Source organism: Olea europaea, chromosome 19, assembly GCF_002742605.1.
Source record: "Olea europaea var. sylvestris chromosome 19, O_europaea_v1, whole genome shotgun sequence".
NCBI classification, from domain to species: Eukaryota; Viridiplantae; Streptophyta; class Magnoliopsida; order Lamiales; family Oleaceae; genus Olea; species Olea europaea.
The window spans coordinates 7,622,104-7,644,882 of NC_036255.1; the positions used below are offsets into that span (position 1 = coordinate 7,622,104).

The 22,779-nt window shown below is 39.8% G+C and overlaps 1 protein-coding gene across 1 annotated transcript; it reads left to right on the top strand.

Annotated features, from left to right (window-relative positions):
• Positions 1 to 12,470: 12,470 nt before the first annotated feature.
• LOC111368284 lies at positions 12,471 to 13,894 on the top strand. Its single transcript, XM_022989522.1, has 3 exons — positions 12,471 to 12,567; positions 12,802 to 13,176; positions 13,605 to 13,894. Exons 1-3 carry the CDS (start codon positions 12,471 to 12,473, stop codon positions 13,892 to 13,894), a joined length of 762 nt encoding a protein of 253 aa, XP_022845290.1.
• Positions 13,895 to 22,779: the final 8,885 nt, after the last annotated feature.

Genomic DNA, 22,779 nt, shown 5'->3' on the forward strand with positions numbered 1-22,779 from the left:
CGCCTCCTCACTGTTAGTGCTTGAGATTTAATCTGAGCATCTATTTCTCAAGATACAACGACAAAACCCGTAGAATCTGAGCACCACAGAAACTATTCCGACGAACTAATACAGTGTTTGAACAATATCACAACGACTTTACTGGATAGATATGCGTATGCAAGAAATCAAGACCTTACTGGACAAAGACATAGACAGAATATGTAGGGGACGTTTTTTCTGAATAGTGAGGAAGAAAGCGTTTTCTTTTCTTCTTTTGTGTAAATTGCTGGAAACTTGAGATTTAATATAGCATAAACCTGCCATTAACTCGACGGCAATTAACATTGGAGTCACTTCAATTTCTGGGAGTTTTGGAAGTTTCAAAACTCAAAAGTCAGGTTGAGAAAGTAAGGACAAAAATTGCAAAACGTGGGCTCTCTGCAGGGGCCAATTTTTTGCTTCGTTCGATTCGATATTTGTGTACACAGGTCGCGCCCACACATAAGTTCAAGATTTGCACCCCCTGAGCACGCACGTGGAGAGAGCATCTATACTACACATGATTACACCCTTCCAATGTACCACCATATTTAAAGTGATTCTTGCTTTCTTCATTTTCCTGTGTGGGACAAAAGCTATTTTCCCACATAAAACCATCTTCCAATTGTCAACTTTGAGCTCCAATTTCTCATTCACCCAAGTTTCATTTTCGGCAAGTAAATATATGATTTTGATGCTCTCACGGAGGAGAACACGAATCAACTTTGATATTCCAAATTGGACCAACGGGTCTCACCGAAAATCTTGCCAAAAGTGAGTCATTTACTCATTTTTTTCCAACAATCCCCCACATGAATGAAAATTGGGAGAAACATGAGACCGTGAGACACGAGACTTGGTGACCGTAAGACACAAGACCTGGTGATAAAGTTCGACAGTTGAAGCCTGCATAGGATAGGTAGGTATCACCCTTTGAACCTTCCCTTGTGAAAGCATATTTACTTTACTAGCTAACCAGTAGACATGTTGTCTTTGAACTGTTTTGTCATTTATGTAAACGATGATATATTCCACACAGGATTCTTCCTAATAAAATTTAGTTCTCATTATTATGTTCATTTTGGCTATGAACATATGCCTGGTTCTGTGATAGTTCTTAAGAATTGAGCCCCACACAATTCTCTTGGAAGCGGCCCCATTTCTCTCTCATATAGGTGATTTCTTATTACAAGTAACCCACATTACTTGGCTCGAACTTCGACATATAAGAATCATTAAAAGCTTATTGCTTATCTTTCATCCTTACGGGCATCACTGTTACATCATTGGAATGGATAGGAGGAAATACTCCCACAGTGATTTTATTAAGCCTTTACAATTAGGTTGTCCCTTTAAACCTAGATATTGGGATCTCCAGTCAATTAGGTTGGATTTTCTTTGTAATGACTTATTCATTCAAGGGCTTAAGTCTCATTCATTTCGATGACTTCCCAACTAACTCTCTATTTAACCCTTTGGTTAGCAGATCCGCAATGTTATCTTTTGACCTTACGTAGTCAATAGTGATAACTCCAGTTGAGAGTAATCGTCTTATGGTATTGTGTCTACGACGTATATGTCGAAACCTACTATTGTACATATTACTCTGTGCCTTTCCTTTGCTGATTGACTGCCACAATCTATGCAAATTGCTGGCATAGGTTTTGACCAACTTGGAATATCCTCTAAGAAGTTGCGCAACCATTTGGCCTCTTCACCACATTTATCTAGAGCTATAAACTCATATTCCATCGTAGATCTAGGTATAACTGTTTGTTTAGAGGATTTCCACAATATGGCAGCACCTCCCAATGTGTTTACATCAAAGACACTAAAGATAGTTATGTCATTTTTTATTAAGTTGAGTTTCAACTTCACTCTTATAGAAAACAAATTTCTCTATAGCTTCATCTTTACTTTTTAGCAAATACACATAACAGTATTTGGTGCTATTGTCGACAAAAGAAATGAAATACTTGTTGCCACCTCTAGTCTGTACAAGTTTTAAGTCACATACGTCACTGTGAATTAAATCAAGTGGTTCTGTGTTCCGTTCAATTGATTTAAACAATGACCTTGTCAATTTTGTCTCAACACAAGTTTCACACTTATATTTTGAATCAATGTGAAACTCGGGCATGCAATTCAAGTTAACTAGTCTTCGTAAACTATCATAGTTAATATGTACTAGTCTACCATGCCACAAATTAGAAGACTTAAGCAAATAAGTAGAAGAGTTTGCTTTATTCATTTTTGGTCTAACAACCATTACATTGAGTTTAAATATACCATCGGAAACATAACCTTTTCTGACAAACATTCCACTTTTTGGCAAAATAACTTTGTCTGACTCAAATACAATGCGAAAACCATGCTTATTCAAAAGCCACCCAGACACTAGGTTCTTGCAAATTTTCGACACATATAGCACATTGTTAAGAGTCAGCTCCTTTCCCAAAGGTCATCTTCAGAACCACATTTTCTTGACCTTTGATTTCAGAAGTTGCTGAATTTCCCATAAACAACTTCTCCCCATTTTCAATTGCTTCGAACGCAACAAATAGCTCCTTATCAGAGCACACATGTCTCGTAGCACCGGTGTCAATCAACCACTCTTTAGGGTTTGAACCCACCATATTCACTTCAAAAACGATGGCTGAGAGATTCAGCTCCGCCACATCTTGTGTCATGTAATCAACCACATTTGCTTCTTTCTTCTTCTTTGGCAATCTGCACTTCGAAAACTTGTGGCCTACTTTGTCACAATTAAAGCATTTTCCTTGAAATTTCTTCTTAGAAATTCTACCTTTCGGTCTTTGCTTGGTCCTTTTGCCACCGGATGGTCCAGACTTGTTTTTGTAGTTATTACTATTTTGACCAAACTCCACAACATTGGCTTTAGCCATAGCAGGATTGAACAATTTCTTTTTAGAGCTCTTGTTGTCTTCTTCAATTCGAAGTCTAACAATTAGTTCTTCGACATTTATTTCCTTTCACTTGTGCTTCAAATAATTTTTGAAATCTTTCCATGTGGGGGGCAACTTTTCAATAATTACAGTCATTTGAAAAGTTTTACTCAAGATCATCCTTTCCGTATAAATTTCGTGAAGAATCATTTGGAGTTCTTGCATTTGACTGATAACTATTTTGGAGTCCACAATCTTCTGAAAGTAAAAAAAAAAAAATTAGTTTCTAAAATTAACAATATAAGAAACCAATTTTTTCCTTTAGGAATCTGTTTTAAATTTGTTGGAATATAGTGGTGTTAATGAAATTGAATTATTATATGTCATATGTGTAGTTTAAACACCAATTTTAAGCAAACCGTATATGAATATACAGTATATAGCGCTTACTGTATTTGCAGGTAGCTTATCGTATATGCAGCTTCCCGTATTTGCAGCCTACCGTATTTGCACAGAATTTACATAAAGTGTTTTTATTCATACACTAACTCAAATAACACAAATTTTTGTATTTACAAATAAAAAAACCGTATATGTGAAATCTATTTTCACACATATAACGAATTAAAAAAAAAGTTTATTTTATTTATCTATTTCTAACATAAATTTAACAAATAATATATGAGTCAAGTATGTTGCAAACGTGTAAATCGCTAAAAAAATAAATATGCAAGAATAAAATGTAAACTAAATAAATAGCAGATAAATTTTCAACTTGAGGCTTGTGTGAACACAGTTTCCTTAAGAATGATTCCCCCCTCACCGTTAGTGCTTAAGATTTAATCTAAGCGTCTGTTTCCAAGGATACAATGACAAAACCCGTAAAATCTGAGCACCACAGAAACTACTCCGATGAATTAATACAGTGTCTGAACAATATCACAACGGCCTTACTGGACAGATATGCGTATGCAAGAAATCAAGACCTTACTGGACAAAGACACAGATAGAAAATGCAGTGGATGTTTTTTCTGAACAGTGAGGAAAAAAGCGTTTTCTTTTCTTCTTATGTGTAAATTGTTGGAAACTTGAGATTTAATATAACATAAACCTGCCATTAACTCGATGGCAATTAATATTGGAGTTACTTCAATTTCTGGGAGTTTTGGAAGTTTTAAAACTCAAAAGTCAGGTTAAGAAAGCAAGAAAAAAAAATTGCAAAACGTGGGCTCTCTGAAGGGGCCAATTTTTTGTTTCGTTCGGTCCGACATTCGTGTACACAGGTCAAGCCCGCACACAAGTTCAAGGTCCGAAAGCTATTTCGGTCTGAGATTTGCACTCTCCCTCTGCGGACACGTGGAGAGAGCCTCTATGCTACACATGATTACACCCTTCCAATGTGCAACCATATTTAAAGTGGTTCCTGCTTTCTTCTTTTTCTTATGTGGGACAAAAGTTATTTTCCCACATAAAATCATTTTCCAATGGTCAACTTTGAGCTCCAATTTCTCATTCATCCAAATTTCATTTTTGGCAAATAAATATATGATTTTGATGCTTTCACGAAGAAGAACACACATCAACTTTGATCTTCCAAATTGGACCAACGGGTCCCATCGAAAATCTTGCCAAAAGTGAGTCATTTACTCATCTTTTCCAACACTGTTCACAATAAAACTACCAATTTCCAGAAAGCATACTTCCTATGATGTTAAAATTGCACATTTCTTTCTTGCTTACATGACACATGGTACCTTAAGGGAACATTGCCAAATTGTTAAGCTATATTTCGTCTTGTGGGTTTGGGATTTTTATTAACTGAGTCCTATTCACATGATTCAAGTTTGATGCCATATATTTTGTCTTTCTTAAAAGAACTGTGATATTTAATGATAGTTTTCTTAATCTTGTAGACCGTTTGGCTCTTATAAGGCAACAAAGAGCAAAAGCTGCTAAAAAAGTAAGAAGAGAAGAAAGCAAGCAACCATCTTCATTAGTCACATCGACTGCTGGTAAATTTTTATTTCCTTCATTTTTTCCTTGACCTCACTATACATTTTCTCCCTGCAGCCAAAGCGCAGAAGAAGTCAGAAGCTCGCCACTTGTTCCAAGAAATCATGTTAAACAAGTTATTTTCATCCATGAAACAACTTTAATGCTGTTGGCAAATCTTACAATCGCCTTTTACCCCATTTATCTGTTTGGCCATGTTATTTCACTTATAGAAGTGTCATTTGACCTTTTTGACAGCGGGATCTACAAAGAATTGAAGTAAATAAGATCATTTGTTTGCCCTGTTTAGTGATATTTGTGTCAATTTCCCTTTAGATAGCTGGTAATTGAACAAAATTGAATTATAGCAGGGGAAAATTCACAACTCAAGTATTAACTATGGGCCAATTCAATTTTCAGATTTAAAGTTTCAAAATTCAAAACTCATGTGATAAATAAATAATTTAAAATATCTTATTAATTAAATATATCAATATCACAATTATATAATTAATGGTTGCTGGTACGCATTTATAAGTCAGAATTTGTTTATTGGTCATATATTATCACATTAATTGCTCATAAATCATTTCACAGTGACAAATCAAAAAATTTAAGTCACAATTTATTCGTCTGTCAAAAATTTTCAAATTAGTGGATTACAAATTATATAATTTTTAGGTCACAATTAAATGGTTGGTCACAGAAATCAAATAGTTGGCCATATACACCAAACACCCCACTCCCACCTCCGATCTCGATCAACTATCACCAATCACGCGGCATAGATCACGGCAAACCACAACTATACAGTACCACCGGACACAGCACCGCCCATCACTACCGCACCGTACCCAACCATCGAGCATAACACCATTGAAAACCACCACTACACAGCACCACTCTACACTGTACTATATTGTATCGCACACCTCCACCACCACCGTACCCATAAAAAAAACATACCATCACCACTATCGTACCATCGAACTACCACCGTACTGTCTATCACCGTATCATGCACAGCAGTGATGAACTGCCATGCACAAAGGAAAGTCATCATCATCATTAGAGTGAGTGTCGGGAGAGAGAAAAGAAAGGGGTTGAGAGAGAAATCTTAAGCCAAAATTAAATTATAGAAAGAGAAGATATATGATATTATTAATAACTCAATTAATACCTATTTTTCATGACTTCATTGATCTAATTAACATGATTGAAATTTGAACGTGACATAAATGTGGTGACATTGGGCAGAAAAGATAATTTCTGAGAAATCTCGAATATCAGATTTTCTTGCTATGTTCGTTGATCTTAAAAATAGATTGTAGTTAAAGTAACTATTTATTTTCTCTCAATTCTTCCTATGTTTTCCACTTTAATTTCTTGTGTTCGAATTCGATTCGTTTATTTATTATACAATGGTCTATTATAGGTGTTAACCCTAAATAAATCACTTCAGAACATTCGGCAAGCCACTCCCGAAGTGCCACGTGTTCACCCGAGGTGTTTCCAAAGTGCCCCCTGATGCCGAAGCGTTAGGCACTCCGAGGTGCTCCTCTAACAGATCCTTCCACCGCCACTTTCAGGAAAATATTTGTGTCAGGATCCCCTCTACCTCCAAGGATTAATTGATGTGACGTCTTTATAGGTCTAGTTGATGTGACATATCAACTTTATATCAACACAACTCAGAAGAATTAATTGCGCATAACTCTAGATGCCGCTGATTGACGCCTATGAGCGGAATGCCTCAGACCATCGGATGCATACACGTGTTCTACATCCAACGGTGCTCCATGTCTATAAATGCCCAAGGCTTGGCAAGGGGGAAATGTAATGAAACTCTCATAACTTAGCTCTCCATACTAAGAAATTATATTCTTCTCCCTACTCTTACATAACTTGAGTACTGTTCCGGTCACACCAAACACTAACTTGACCATCGGAGTGTATGCAGTTGCCACCATCCCCGCTGGTTCTGGCCGTGTACTTCTGCCTCTGGGTTGTTGTGTGCAGGGAGGACTACGTGGAATGGCTATCGGTTAGCCACGTGGAGAGTCCAATTCGCGAGGTCATGTCACGCCCCTAAATGAACCACTTCAAAACATCTGGCACACCAGTCCTGAAGTGCCACATGTTTACCAGAGGTGTTTTCGAAGTGCCCCCTGACGTCGAAGCGTTAGGCACTTTGAGGTGCTCCTTTAACAGATCCCTCCATCGTCACTTTTAGGAAGATATATGTGTCAGAATCCTATATGCCTATAAGGATTGATGTGACGTTTCCATAGGTCTAGTTGATGTGACATATCAACTTTATGTCAACACAACTCAAAAAAATTAATTGCCCGTCACTCTAGACGCGGCTGATTGATGCCTATAAACAGACGTCTCACACCGTCAGATGCATACAAGTGTTCCACATCTAAAGGTGCTCCACGTCTATAAATACCCAAGGCTTGACAAGGGGGAAATGTAATGAAACTCTCACAACTTAACTTTCCATACTAAGAAATATTTATTCTTCTCTCCATTCTTGCATAACTTGAGCACTGTTCCGATTAACACTAACTTGACCGTCAAAGTGTATGTAGCAGCCATCATCCCCGCTGGTTCTGGTCGTGTACTTCTGACTTTGGGTTGTTGTGCACAGGGAGGATTACGTGGAGTGGCTATCGGTTGGTCACATGGAAGGTCCAATTCCCTAAATGAACCACTTCGGAACATTCGACACACCACTCCTTGAAGTGCCACGTGTTTACCTGAGGTGTTTTCGAAGTGCCCCCTGATGTCGAAGCGTTAGGTGACCACTGTTACGTGCCTAATTGAACCACTTCGAAACATCCGACACACCACTCCCGAAGTGCCATGTGTTCACCCGAGGTATTTTCGAAGTGCCCCTCGACGTCGAAGTGTTAGGCACTCCGAGGTGCTCCTTTAACAGATCCCTCGACCGCCATTTTCAGGAAGATATCTGTGTCAAGATCCTCTCTGTCTCCAAGGATTAATTGATGTGACGTCTCCATAGGTCTAGTTGATGTGACATATCAACTTTATGTCACAGAACTTAGAAGAATTAATTACCCGCCACTCTAGACGCGACTGATTGACACCTATGAGCAGACGTCTTACACCGTCAGATGTATACACATGTTCCACATGCAACGGTGCTCCACGTCTATAAATACCCAAGGCTTGGCAAGGGGAAAAGATAATGAAACTCTCACAACTTAGCTCTCCATACTAAGAAATATATATTCTCCTCCCCACTCTCGCATAACTTGAGCACTGTTCCGGTCACACCAAACACTAACTTGACTGTCAGAGTGTATGCAGTCGCCACCATCCCCATTGGTTTCGACTGTGTACTTCTGATCGTGTGTTGTTGTACGCGGAGGGGATTACGTGGAGTGGTTATCGGTTGGCCACGTGGAGAGTCCAATTCGCGAGGTCAATAGATTGGCGCCGTCTGTGGAAAAATTTCGTCCAAAAGTTTCACATTTTCCTCCGAAAAAGCCACTGAACAACCATCGACTTACTCCGAAAAGGGCATGCTCTTGAAAAAGAACAAAGTCAACCTACAATCTAAGTTCTTAACACCCTTGAAAAAAGAATGGGCAAGATAAGTCCTAGTAATGAGGATGCAAATCCTGGGCTTAGAGACGCTTCCGAAGAAGAGGTGCTCCGAAACAATGTCACTTACCAGAGACCTCATCACCATCGTCGCCAAGGTGAAAGGACAGCCATGCTCACTGCAGGAATGACCCAAATAGCTGCAGGCATGAGAGATATTGCAGCTCAGAATGTGGCGATGCTTGAATTTTTATGTAGGACCAAGGTCATCAAGGTTTCTAGATGCCCCAAAGATCTTACTCAGCTCAGGAAATTTTGGCATCTCATGGCCGAGGCCATTCGAGCCAGTGCAGGGAACACCCACTCGAAGGAGGTAGGTGTAGATGTCACATCCTATGCACAGGGGAGCCAACCAGCAGAATCATAGCTAGGAGAGAACTTCCCACCAGAATACAAACCAGAAAGGTCTGTCAGTGTCTTCGACGAAATAGGGTGGAACCCTAGCGATAGGGTCTGCTCTGTGCAAAGATTAATTCGGTAAGAGCAAGAAGAACAAGCACCTGCTCCACCTAGAAATAGGCGGGAGAGAAGGAACTTAGTCGATTGGGGTAGTTAAGGGAGAGCACCTCCACCTCTCCAGAACGTGCAAGATGCTGAAAGCTTCGAAGGGTCGTGTCGATTTATGAAATTGATGATGATGATGACAACCTCTCTTTCTCAAGGAAGATCCGGAGCTTCCTAATGCCTCAAAATTTCACACCCCATAAAATCCCTAAGTATGAGGGAAAGGGCCTGAAAAAGTACCTCACCAAGTACATGACACGGATGAGCCTCAAGGAAGCCTCACCCACGTTGAAATGCAGAACCTTCCATGTAACCCTCGTCGGAGCTGTCGAAGTATGGTACAGCAGACTGCCTCCCCTGAGCATTAGGAATTGGCCAGATTTGAAGAAGGTATTTTTCAACCAGTACCTCTCACGAAGAAAATGAAAGGCCCCAGTGCAACGCCTGCAAGATATGAGACAGGCCCTTGGAGAGACCCTGAAAAGCTACCTTGCCCAATTTACTAACAAAATCACATACTGCGAGCAAGTCACTAACAAATAGGCCCTTTCAGCCTTGAAATATGGCCTCAACATGAGCACTTTGTTCTGGAGGGATGTATGTAACAAGAATCCCACAACTTATGAAGAACTAGTAGAAATGATGAGAGTGGAGACCGTCAATGAAAAGATGATTGACCACCGAAATCGTGCAGCGCAGGGACTCCCTCCGCCTCAGAGGCAGGAAGGTCGAGGATCAACAGCGCACCTCAACACTCAACAATAGACCCAAGCAGGACATACAATAGCTTCCACATCCGAACAAACATTAACTTCTGCCATGCTAAATGTAGTGCCGATATTGGTGTACGAGAATATCCCTACCGAGGCGGGACCATCTGAAGGCACAAACAGCAATCGAAAGAAGAAGAAAAAGCGATCAAACAGACCCCTAGAAGGGGCAAGGTTCTGTACCTTTCACCAACTTTACGGACATGACACCAACGAATGTAGGGATGCTCCTCGATCCTCGAACTGAAGCAACCCACGCCCCTCAAGAAGGGGTGAATATCCCCGTAGATCCATCTCCCCGAATAGGGGAAAAAGACGATATAGAGACCAGTCACTCGGAGGAGAGAATCTAGGGACATGATTAATACAATCATTGGAGGACCTCACATTGGGGGCAACACTTGGAATACCTAGAGGAACTACACAAGGGAAGCAAAGGATCTACCAATTATTACTTGCATTGTCAATAAAACCCAAGAGGCCAACAGGATGACCCCAATCACTTTTTCTCAAGAAGATGTAGAAAGAGTTCATCATTCCATCGTGATGCGCCAGTGGTAAGGCCGTAGTAGCTCGATTGTCCACTCAAGCACATGCTTGTCGACAATGGAAGTTTGGTGAATGTACTGCTTGGATCCACATTTGACAAAATGCAGATAGAACATGGGTTGATCCCCATGACCGACCCGCTATTTGGATTCACCGACGACATCATCGTCCCACGAGGGTGAAATACCCTACCTGTTAAGATAGGGTCAGCCCCTAGTGGCCCACCACTTCATGGAGTTCCTGATGGTAGACCACAGATCAGCTTACCACGAAATATTGGGCCGACCCGCCTTGAAAGATCTTTGGGCAGTCACCTCTATCAATTACTTGTGTAAGAAGTTCCCAGCTGAGCATGAGATTGCTACAATTCGAGGCGACCAGATGAGCTCAAGAGCATGTTACCTCAACTCTCTGTGGAAATTCGAGCCCCGCACAGTTAATGTCATTATAATAGAGGTTGCCAATGAAGTTAACATGGACATAGAAATGTTTGACGCCCTTGAAGAAGGGCATACCTCCGAAGAGGAGGAAGACATCAATATGGTAGAGGCCCCTGAAGAAGGGTACCCTCTAGATGAGTTGGATCCTTGAATTATCGAGTCTGAACCAAATACGACCCCAATGGAAGAATTAGAAACTTTCTCTACCAACCCTGAGGACTTCATTCAGCTCTTATGGATTGGAAAAGCACTACCCCCGAGGTAAAGGAAGAAATGATGAACTTTCTGAAAAGGAACCTGGACGTCTTCGCATGGAAGCACGAAGACATGGTGGGAATAGACCCGAGGATCAGTTGCCACTACCTTAATATCAACTCCTCATGTGTCCCACACCGACAGAAAAGACAGGCCCCCAACTCAAAGCAATATGAGGCGCTCAAAGAAGAAGTCGACAAACTCAGCCGCAGCGACTTCATTAGAGAAGCCATCTATCCGAAGTGGATTTTCAACCCGGTCCTCGTGAAGAAATCCAGCTGAAAATGGAGGGTGTACATAGACTTCACAAATTTGAACAAGGCATGCCCTAAGGATAGCTTTCCTCTCCCAAGGATAGACCAGTTTTCGGACTCCACTGCTGGACACGAACTCTTGAGCTTCATGGATGCATATTCATGGTGCAACCAGATACCCATGTTCTGACCTGATCGTTCATCATAGACAGAGGACTGTATTCTTATAAGGTGATGCCCTTCGAATTGAAAAATGTCGGAGCCATATATAAGAGACTGGTTAACATGATATTTGTCGAACTCATTGGCAAAACCATGGAAGTCTACGTGGATGACATGCTAGTTAAAAGCCACTAGGCGAAGGAACACACAAGTCACCTCGACCAGACCTTTCAGATTCTTAGAAAGTATAAAATGAAATCGAACCCTCTCAAGGGTACCTTCATAGTAGCTTCGTGTCAATTTCTAGGATATATTGTGAACCAAAGAAGGATTGAGGCGAATTCAAAAAAGATAAGGGCCTTACTGGAAATGAGGTCACCTCAGAAACCAAAGGAGGTCCAAAGCCTCAATGGTCGAATAGCCGCATTCAGTCGCTTAATCTCCAGGGCCGTGATAAGAGCCTGCCCTTCTTCAAAGTTTTGAAGCAAGGAAAGAAGTTCCAATGGATAGATGAGTGCGATGAAGCCTTCCAAGCGCTGAAAAAATACTTAGGAGAGGCGCCCCTACTATCCAAACGTAAACCACGAGAACCACTACTGCTGTACTTAGCGATCTCGGATGAGTCTGTCAGCGTAGTCCTTGTTAGAGAGGAAAACACGCATCAATTACTAGTGTACTACATTAGCAAAGCTCTACTCCCAATAGATACACGCTACCCAGATATGGAGAAACTTGCACTCTTCCTTGTCACAGTGTCAAGAAAATTGAGGCGGCACTTTCAAGCCCATTCAAAGCCCATTCAATTGAAGTTCTTACCAACTTCCCATTAAGACAAGTCTTACAGAGAACAGACACTTCGGGTCATTTGCTAAAATGGGCAATCGAGTTTAGCAAGTTCGACCTACTGTTCCGACCCTGAAATACCATCAAGGGCCAGCAGATTTTGTGGCTGAGTTTCCCAAAGCCCCAGAAATAGAGGCGACAATGGAACCAGCCGAACCCCCAACATGGAACCTATTTGTGGATGGATCGTCAGGAGTGATCGGCTCTGGAGTAGGAGTCGTTTTGGAAAGCCCAAAAGGTCATAAGCTAAACTGAACAGTCAGGTTAGGCTTCAAAACCTCGAACAACGCTGTGAAATATGAGGCCCTCCTATCAGGCCTTAGACTAGCGAAAGAAATGCAAGTCAAAAGGCTCATAGCAAACAGCGACTCGTAGCTTGTAATAAGTCAGGTCAACAGAAAAGTTTACAGCTAAAGACATTGGCATGGCTGCGTATCTGAAATTGGTTCTTAACCTGGTCCCTCACTTTGAGAGATTCGAACTGATTCAAGTCTCACGCATCAAGAATACACACGCAGATGCCCTGTCCAAGTTGGTCAGCATAGAGATTCAGAGCTGCTGAAAATTGTCCCAATTGAGCACCTACCGAAGCCCTCTAACTCTAGAGGTGAAGAAGTACTATGGATCGAAGGCACCCCACTTTGGATGCAACCCGTCGTAGCCTATCTCAAAGATCAATCACTGACAGCCGTGAAAAGTGAGGCAAAGAAATTGAGAAGGAGGGCTGCTTACTTTGTTCTCGAAGATGATGTGCTCTACAAAAGGGGCTTCGCCTCGTCACTTCTCCGATGCGTGGGAGGGGAAGAAGCCATGTATATACTCAGGGAAATCCATGAGGGAGTCTACGGTAACCACTCCGGAGGAACGGCTCTAGCACACAAAGTGTTTCGACAAGGCTACTTCTGGCTGACCCTGAAAAGGGACTCTTACCAGTTTGTTCAAAAATGTGACAAGTGCCAGGGCTTCTTAAACATTCAAATGTAGCCTTCTGAAAACCTTTCCGTGGTCACCAGCTCGTGGCCATTCACTAAGTACGGCATCGACTTCATTGGCCTGTTCCTAAAAGAAAAAGGAAGCGCAACTTTTGCCATTGTTACCATTAACTACTTCACCAAGTGGGTTGAGGCTGAACCTCTGGCCAAGATCACCGAGGCGAATACTACAAAATTTGTCTGGAAAAATATCATTTGTAGGTTTGGCATTCTCCACTCTTTAGTGTTTGACAACGGGAGACAGGTTGACAACAAGAAGATGTAAGATTTATTTGACGAGCAGGGGATAAGGAAGGATTCTCAATGCCTCATTATCCCCAAGCAAATGGACAAGTTGAGGCAGTAAACAAGACTATCAAGCATACCCTAAAAAGGAAGTTTGACGCCCTGAAAGGGGCATGGGTTGATGAGCTTTACCACGTCATCTGGGCCATTCGAACAACTAGCCGAACTGCAAAAGGAGAAACACCCTTCTCCATGACCTACAAGGCCGAAGCCATGAGTCTGATCGAGGTGAGAATCCCCTCTTATCGTCGGATACATTTCAATGATATCAGCAATGACGAAACTTGAGTCTACAAACTCTACCTCCTTGAAGAAATGAGGGATTCCTCCCAAATAAAATTGGCCAAGTATCAAAGAAAGATGACCCGTTATTACAACTCTAAGGTTAGAAACTGAACTCTTTGCTTGGGAGACTTGGTCTTCAGAAGGGTCTTCCAATCATCGAAGCCAACTGGGTCCGGAGTGTTTAGACCGAACTGGGAAGGTCCTTATCGCATTCACAAGGAGTCCCGACCCGGTACATATGAAATCGAAGACATGGCAGAGAAAGTGCTGCCTCATCAATGGAATGTTGAACACTTGAAAAAGTACAATCACTGATAAGTATATGTTTTGATCCGATCTCTATTTTGTCCACAGTCCATTGTAACATTCCTATCTTATACATGGGTTAATCAATTGGTACCTCAATTCTTCAGTATTTTATGTGGGGTAATTCTTCTGCCATCGATTGATTATTGTTGGTAAGTGATGTTTAATATTTACTTAAGTGTTATTTACTCATCAAGATACAAACAGTTCAACATAAAAGTAAAGGGGGGAAGCAACAACACTTGGAAAATTTTTAATTCATTAACATCAAAGTAAATTACAAAAGGTGGGCCGAAGCCATTACAAAATATTCCTATTCTACTCTAGGGACATCTTCAGCTCCGGCCTAAAGCTTGACCTTTTGGGGGGTTTCAGTAGCTTCTTCGGCGTCCCTGTCAGGTCGACCTCCGATAGGCCCATCGAACTCCGCTTCCATGGAAGTTAGATCCAAAGTTGGGTGGACCTTCCTTAGGTGATCCAACATTGCTTGGGCATTCCACAAGGCTCAAAAGTTGGCAAAGTCGTCGTACAGTGGGTGTTCTTCGAAGTGATCGATGAAGTTTTGCACTGCTGACTCCCCTACCGCCTTTACCTCGACCTTCAAAGACTAGATCTCCTCAGTCTGGGCCTCTATCCATTGCCTCAACTCAGCATTCTCTTTGGTGGAGGCCTTCAGAGCCTCAGTGATGAGCCGATGGTGCTCGTTGGCACGATCAACTCTCATTATGATAGCAGCCACCTGGCACTCTACTTCATAGAGCTCATTCTTCAGCCTTTCTATCTCCTCATTGGCCCTCACCAGCTGCCCTCCGCCTCTTCCCTCACCTTCTTCGCCTCCGAGGCCTTTGCTTAGGCAGCTCGCACTGCATCCCCATAAAGCAACGCCTCCTCCAGGTGCTTATCTAGGTCCTCCCTCTTAGCATTGAGGTCCTTCACCAAACCTTCAAGTTGGACGCTTGTACTAAGGGCCCGAGCGATGCATGTACTGTTGGCCGTAACAAGGCTTTTTGCAGTGCAGGATGCGGTGTGGTCCCTCCACTCTTCGGTCCAGTATTTGTGGTGGACCACCGCTACTGCAGCTGTCTCCAAAGGCAGGGCTTCCAGCACCTCCTTCATGGGCTCGTCAATGTTGACGCCCAGAAAATCTGTCTCCTTTGCAGGGTGAGCCCTTTTCCTCCTTTGTAATCCCAGCACTTGAGAAATTGGTACCGCAGAAAATGGGACTTCAGTCAGGGCAACAGCATCAACTGGGAAGCCTCGGAAGGAGAAACAGTCTTCTCTTGGATGGCCATCCCAGTAGGAATCGTGGTCTACCTCAGAGCCGAGGGGACCTAGCCACAGTTGGCCCCTTTGAGGAGCCATCAGTCTTTTTACCTTTCCTCAGCAAGTTTGCCTCAGAGTCTTCTGCTTCCTCCTCCTCTGCCGATGGCTGAAGCCTCTTACTTACAAACACCAGCTCCTCGGTCTACTTCTTATAAGCAGAGGAGGAGGTCTTCAAGGCCCTTGCCTCGACCATCATCTTTTGGATGGTCTTAAAATCAGGCCTCAAGGGCCTCTTCTTGTTGAAATCATCTGTAGAGAAACGAGAAAATTAGTACAAGTATACTGAGTTCGGAGACCAACTACAATACAGCCACTTCAGATACTCACCTTGAGAAGTCATTAGATCGTGCGTAACGAAGTGTCTGTTCTTCTTAATCAGCTTGTGATAAGATCTCATCTTCGGTGGGAGCTGATAAACGATGCAAATTATATCAAATTCCTCGGTGGATATCTCACACCAAGGAAGAGTGCCTGCAAACAACAAACAAATGTCAAGGACCGAATAGAAGCTCAAAACAAATTTAAACACAAGGCATCAGCACTTACTAAGTGATGAATACTTAGTTGGGACTGTGAGAGACGTCAAGGGGTCTCCTTCTATTGTGTCCCAACTTTCGGACACCCAGCACGACGTATTCTAGTCCTTTATTGAGCTCGACAGGTCTAGGTAAAATGGAGTATGGGCCTCCCAAAAGGTTAAGTAATACCACCCCTTAATCTTATCCCTCCCGACCACCACTTTAGGGATGTACAGGGTCTAGAAGACCGAAAAGGACATCTCCACCCTAAGAGACGCCTCCTTTCACAACATCTAGGAGCCCATCATCTGGCTCCAGGAGTTCAGGTTTAATTGGGTCGGAGCTAACCCATATGACCTGAGGATGTACAAGAAGAAAGGATGAATAGGCAGCTTAAGTCCAGCCCTGAAAAATGCCTTGCTCACAGCGACACTGTAACGTTCCAATTTTCTATAAACACTGGAACGTTACGAAAAACTCATTTTTCTTTATTTTAAGTGCGAAACTATAAAAATAAAATTCTTTATTAAACAAATAACTACAACATATAATAATCTAAATTTAAAACATAAAAGTTGTATCTAAATATAACATAAACTCCTGGCTAATTTAAATAACACGTTTGGAACAAAATTAAACTAATTGGTAAATATAAAGACGACAAAATTATTTCTTTTTCTTTTCATTTGATCTACTTGGCAGCCTGCATCACCATTCCACTCTGTTCCAATCGACCCGAAATAAGCTGTAAAAATTTGTAAAAGTGGGTATTCAAAAACACCCAGTAAGATACGTGCATTTTCCATATACAGATATATAACAATAAAAATTACAATTCATACCATCTGATCTTATGGAGTATATCGGTGATCAAGCGACACACCCATCTTAGGTCCTCTTATAATCCCGTATGATTTCATATCTCTTTAAAAAAAAGAATGTCTACTAGCAATCCATGCATTTTTTATTGAACATAAATGCATAAGGAAACAAAAACACGTGCACCTAAAGTATCTTACCTCGTTTATTTAAGAGTTGCAAAATAGTTTCTTGTCTTCTAGTTCTCAAAAGTACCCTCCCTCTCTCTCTCTCTCTCTCTCTCTCTCTCTCTCTCTTACGTGTGTATAACTTTTGGTGTGTGAATTATGGAATCCAAGAATGGTATTTATAGTAATAAAAATAGGTTGAGTTATACTAGAAAACATGTACCATATTGGATAAAACCTAGTTTTGAATTATTTTTTAATAACAATTTATAGCTATCCAAATAGGATGCTAGCTATCACATCAAATTCAAAATAGATTAATATTAATCTAAAAATTAAAATTCAATTCCCACTTTACACGTTTTTGGAGGGAAAAAATGAATTGATTTATAAATAGGATAAAATTCTATTTATCCTATTTTCTTTCAATTGGGTCTAACTTAGTGTGTTCTTATCCCAAATAACTTTTTCTCGAGTCAAAGACTTCTAATTAATTACGAGCTATCCAACGAGTACAATATTGATATACTTATAATTGCTCTATCAAAATCTAATTTGTTTGACTCAGATAAAATATGAATTTATATAATATACAAAATAAATAAATTTTTATCTATAAATTTTTTTTATCTATAAATTTTTTTTTGGGGTTAAAACAATCTACCATTCTTAAGAGAATTTCGTCCTCGAAATTAACCTGTGTTAGAATCTTCCATGGCATGTCCTTGTGCTAAAGTAAAAACTCTGACATTTCCTTTCCTTTCTGGCTCGTCATTCTTCTTCAAAAGGTTCTCTTTGTAGTTTTTGGAAATATGGCCGGTTTTACTACATCTATAGCACACATGCTTCCCATACAGACATTCATCCCTATGCATTTTCTTGCACTTTGGACCAGGTGGAACGACTTGTCCAAAACCTGGTCCAAAGTTAGCCTTCTTGTTCGGTTCTTCTCCTTTCTCTTCGTTAGACCCATTCCATTTCCTCTTTCCTGAAGACTCGGCCCCTTGCTGGGGAGTTTGGTCAATTTCCAACATATTTGAGATTGCTTGGGCAGTCTGTAATACTCGGCTATAGGTGATGAATTGGTGGGATGCTAGTATTCCACCAATCTCAGGACGCAATCACAGTTCGAACCTCCTTGCTTTCTTTGCTTCAGTGTCCACTAGGTATGGTGCATACCTTGATAGTTGTTCGAATTTTCTCTCATAATCATCAAGCTTCATTTTTCCTTGTTTAAGTTGAAGGAATTCTATCTCCTTTTGATCTATCAGAGCTTGGGGAAAGTATTTTCCCATCACTTCATCCTTAAATTGTGTCCACGTCAGAGCACGTTGTTGTGCCTTTGTTCTAGTGCGAGATGCTGACTCCCACCAGTGGCCTGCAGTGTCAACCAACATGAATTTTGCACATAACACCTTTTGAGCATCCGTACAAGATAGATGTTTGAAGATTCGCTCCATTCCTCTTATCCATTCTTCAGCTACTAGTGGCTCTGCCTTGCCATCGAAGGTTGGGGGTTTGTAGCGACGAAACTGTTCCACAATTGAGCTGATGTTGTTAGCGTTTGCATTGATGTGTATTTTCAACCATAAATATCAATTTAAAATAAACAAACGAGTCTTTGAACAAATAAAACTAAGAAACAAATAAAACTAACAAATAATTTAGAGATATAAAAAAATAACAAATTAAATGTTAAATTTCTTTTTCCTTTCTTCGATTCACTTGGCAGTCCGCATCACCTTCCCGTCAGAATATAAAATACTGTAACGCCCCAAATTTTATAAACGCTGGGGTGTTACGAAAAACTCAATTTCCTTTATAATAATTGCGGAACGATTTTTCAATAAAGAAAATTCTTTATTTTCAACCATAAATATCAATTTAAAATAAACAAACGAGTCTTTGAACAAATAAGACTAACAAATAATTTAGAGACATGAAAAAAAGAACAAATTAAATGTTAAATTTCTTTTTCCTTTCTTCGATTCACCTGGCACTCCGCATCACCATCCCGCCACAATTCAATCGACCCGAACTAATCTGTAAAAATTTGTAAATGCGAGTATTCGAAAACACCCAATAAGATATATGCAGTTTCCATATACAGATATATAACAATAAAATCTACATTTCATACCATTTGATCTTATGGAGTATATCGGTGACCAAGCGACACACGCATCTTAGGTCCTCTTATATCTCGTAGGATTTCATTTCTCTTTTTATAGAACCCGAAAGTCCACTAGCAATCCATGCATATTCAATTGCATATAAAAGCATATAGAAACGAAAACAACTTGCACATATGTATCTTATCTCGTTTATTTAAGAGTTGCAAAATAGTTTCTTGTCTTATAGTTCTCAAAAGTACCCTCTCTCTCTCTCTCACTCTCTCTTTTTCTTTTTCTCTTACGTGTGTATAACTTTTGATGTGTGAATTATGGAATCCAAGTATGGTATTTATAGTAATAAAAAGTGGTTGAGTTATACTAAAAAACATGTACCCTATTGGATAAAACCTAGTTTTGGATTATCTTTTAATAACAATTTATAGCTATCCAAATAGGATGCTAGCTACCTAGTTTTGGATTATCTTTTAATAACAATTTATAGCTATCCAAATAGGATGCTAGCTATCACATCAAATTCAAAATAGATTAATATGAATCTAAAAATTAAAATTCAATTCCCACTTTACACGTTTTTGGAGAGAGAAAATGAATTGATTTATAAATAGGATAAAATTATATTTATCCTATTTTCTTTCAATTGGGTTTAACTTAATGCGTTCTTATCCAAAATAATTGTTTTTCGAGTCAAAGACTTCTAATTCATTACGAGCTATCTAGCAAGTACAATATTGATATACTTGTAATTGCTCTATCAAAATCTAATATATTTGACCTAGATAAAATATGAATTTATATAATATACAAAATAAATAAATTTTTATCTATAAAAATTTTTTTTTTAGGTTGCTATACACACACCCCAGCCTAGGGTAATATGTTCGTTCATCAGGCTCCGACAATATAAGATCTATGCTATCAGGGATCATATATTCTACCCTAAGTTTATCCAGGCCAGCCTCTCTCAACTTTGATGGATAGTCAGAAGCCCTCCAATGTTCCGATGTGTCTAAACTCTCACAATTTAGCTCTCCGTACTAAGAAATATATATTCTCCTCCCCACTCTTGCATAATTTGAGCACTGTTCCGGTCACACCAAACACTAACTTGACCGTCAAAGTGTATGCAGCTGCCACCACCCCCGCTGGTTCCGACCATATACTTCCCACCATATGTTGTTGTGCGCAGAGAGGATTAAGTGGAGTGGCTATCGGTTGGCCACGTGGAGGGTCCAATTCGCGAGGTCATGTTATGCCCCTAAATGAACCGCTTGGAACATACGGCACACCACTCCCCGAAGTGCCATGTGTTTACCCAAGGTGTTTCCGAAGTGCCCCCTGATGTCGAAGTGTTAGGCGACCACTGTTACGCCCCTAAATGAACCACTTCGGAACATCCGGTACACCACTCCCGAAGTGCCACGTGTTCACCCGTGGTATTTCCGAAGTGCCCCCTGAGGCCGAAGCATTATGTACTCGGAGGTGCTCCTTTAATAGATCTCTCCACCGCCACTTTCAGGAAGATATCTCTATCAGGATCCTCTCTGCCTCTAAGGATTAATTAATGTGACTTCTTCATAGGTCTAGTTGATGTGATATATCAACTTTATGTCAACACAATTCAGAAGAATTAATTGTCGACCATTTTAGACACGGCTGATTGACGCCTATGAGCAGACGCCTCACACAGTCAGATGCATACACGTGTTCCACATCCAACGGTGATCTACGTCTATAAGTACCCCAGGCTTGGCAAGGAGGAAAGGTAATGAAACTCTCACAACTTAGCTCTCCATACTAAAAAATATATATTCTCCTCCCCACTCTTGCATAACTTGAGCACTATTCCGATCACACCAAACTCTAACTTGACCGTCGGAGTGTATGCGGTCGCCACCAGCCCCGCTGGTTCCGACCGTGTACTTCTGACCGTGTGTTGTTGTGCGCAGAGAGGATTATGTGGAGTGGCTATTGGTTGGTCACGTGGAGGGTTCAATTCGCGAGGTCAATAATATGATATTTATAAGGATATTTTAGTCATTTTGTGATTTGACATTCTTTATTATTTTACGGAAAATCACGTTTTAGTTTCTAATTTCCAAAGTTGTTTTTATTACATTTGTCCTGGAAAAACTCGTCTCTACATGGATGGTACACAAACATGAAGATCGATTTTTTAGAATTTGTATTGAGTCAAGTCATGTCATTTTTTGACGATATATGAGGTTTCTAGTCATATTTTCGTGCGAGTGTTACAATTGTAATTTGTACATATTACTTTATTCAAGCAACTTTCGACGATCAAGACATTCTTTAGCAAGCCTTGACAATCTAGACATAAATGTACAGTTCATGATATGTGATCACGATATAATCTCTTTTTGTGTCGACATAATATTCAGATAGACCATAGTAATTTCTGAATATAATCAGTGAATATTCAATTTGATAAATAATAAATAAACAGAGAATTGAAGTAGTTGAACTGCGCTTTTTAGTTGATAAAGAAGGACGTGGATGCTTCTTACCATCGGACAACTGCAATCTCTAATTAACCTTGTAACCTAAAATTTTAACATTTCAAAATTTTCCACTCTGAATTCAGCTTAGATAAACATTTTAAAATGCCTAGTATACCATTAATCATATTATTCATAAAGAAATACAAAACATAAACGTAAAAAATTAGACATGAAAAACTTAAAATGACAGTATTAGGTTCACTCGAAACCCTATAACTGGGCCATAGATGAGAGCAGTTGGAATTGGAAAGCTTTTAGGTGATGATTCACGATTATCAATCAATATGATGTTTCATGCACAAGCAGTAGATGATAAAAATTTTCAGCAATGATATTTCAACATCACTCAACCTCAAATCAATCAAACCCCAAACCAGACATACATATTTATGTACTTCTACTATGCGTTAATTTGTGTGTGTGTGTGTGTACAGAGTAATACTGTTACCTCTATTTTGCACTCCACCACTCAATGTCACTTGACAATTCATCAAAGATACCCAATAAGGTGGTTGGGGCCCGTTTGGCTGTTTATGGTTTTTTTTTCTTCCTCCTTCTTTTTTTCTTTTTCTCTTTTTTTTTTTTTTTTTTAAATATAAGAGCTTCCTGAAAAAGTTATATTAAGCCCTTATTTGGGCCACATTATTTTTATAAAAATGCATTTTTGAATAGTGTGATGATAATAAATGTGTAGTTAAAAAGTAAGAAAAAGTTTTGAGTTTGCGTATAATATTATTTTATTGAAAAATGTGATTAAAATGATATCAAATCACTATTCAAAAATATTTTTTTTTTCCAAAAAACGTAGCTTAGTAAGGCCTAAGTTCCTATTTATCTATCATTAAAGTAGGAAAATGTGTTTTGGAATTTGGAGAATATGTGGTTAAAAAGTAGAAAAAATTTTAGATTTACATGCAAAATATTTTATTATGAGAAAGTATAATTGAAATAGGTTCAAGAAAAAAGAGTTCTAAAATAGTGGTACAAAAACAGGGCTTAAATCAATTTTCTCTAAAAGTTCTTATTGTTGTACAAAATATTTTCAAAAAATTATCCCAAAAAAAAAATTAATAATAAATAAATAAATAAATATAATATATA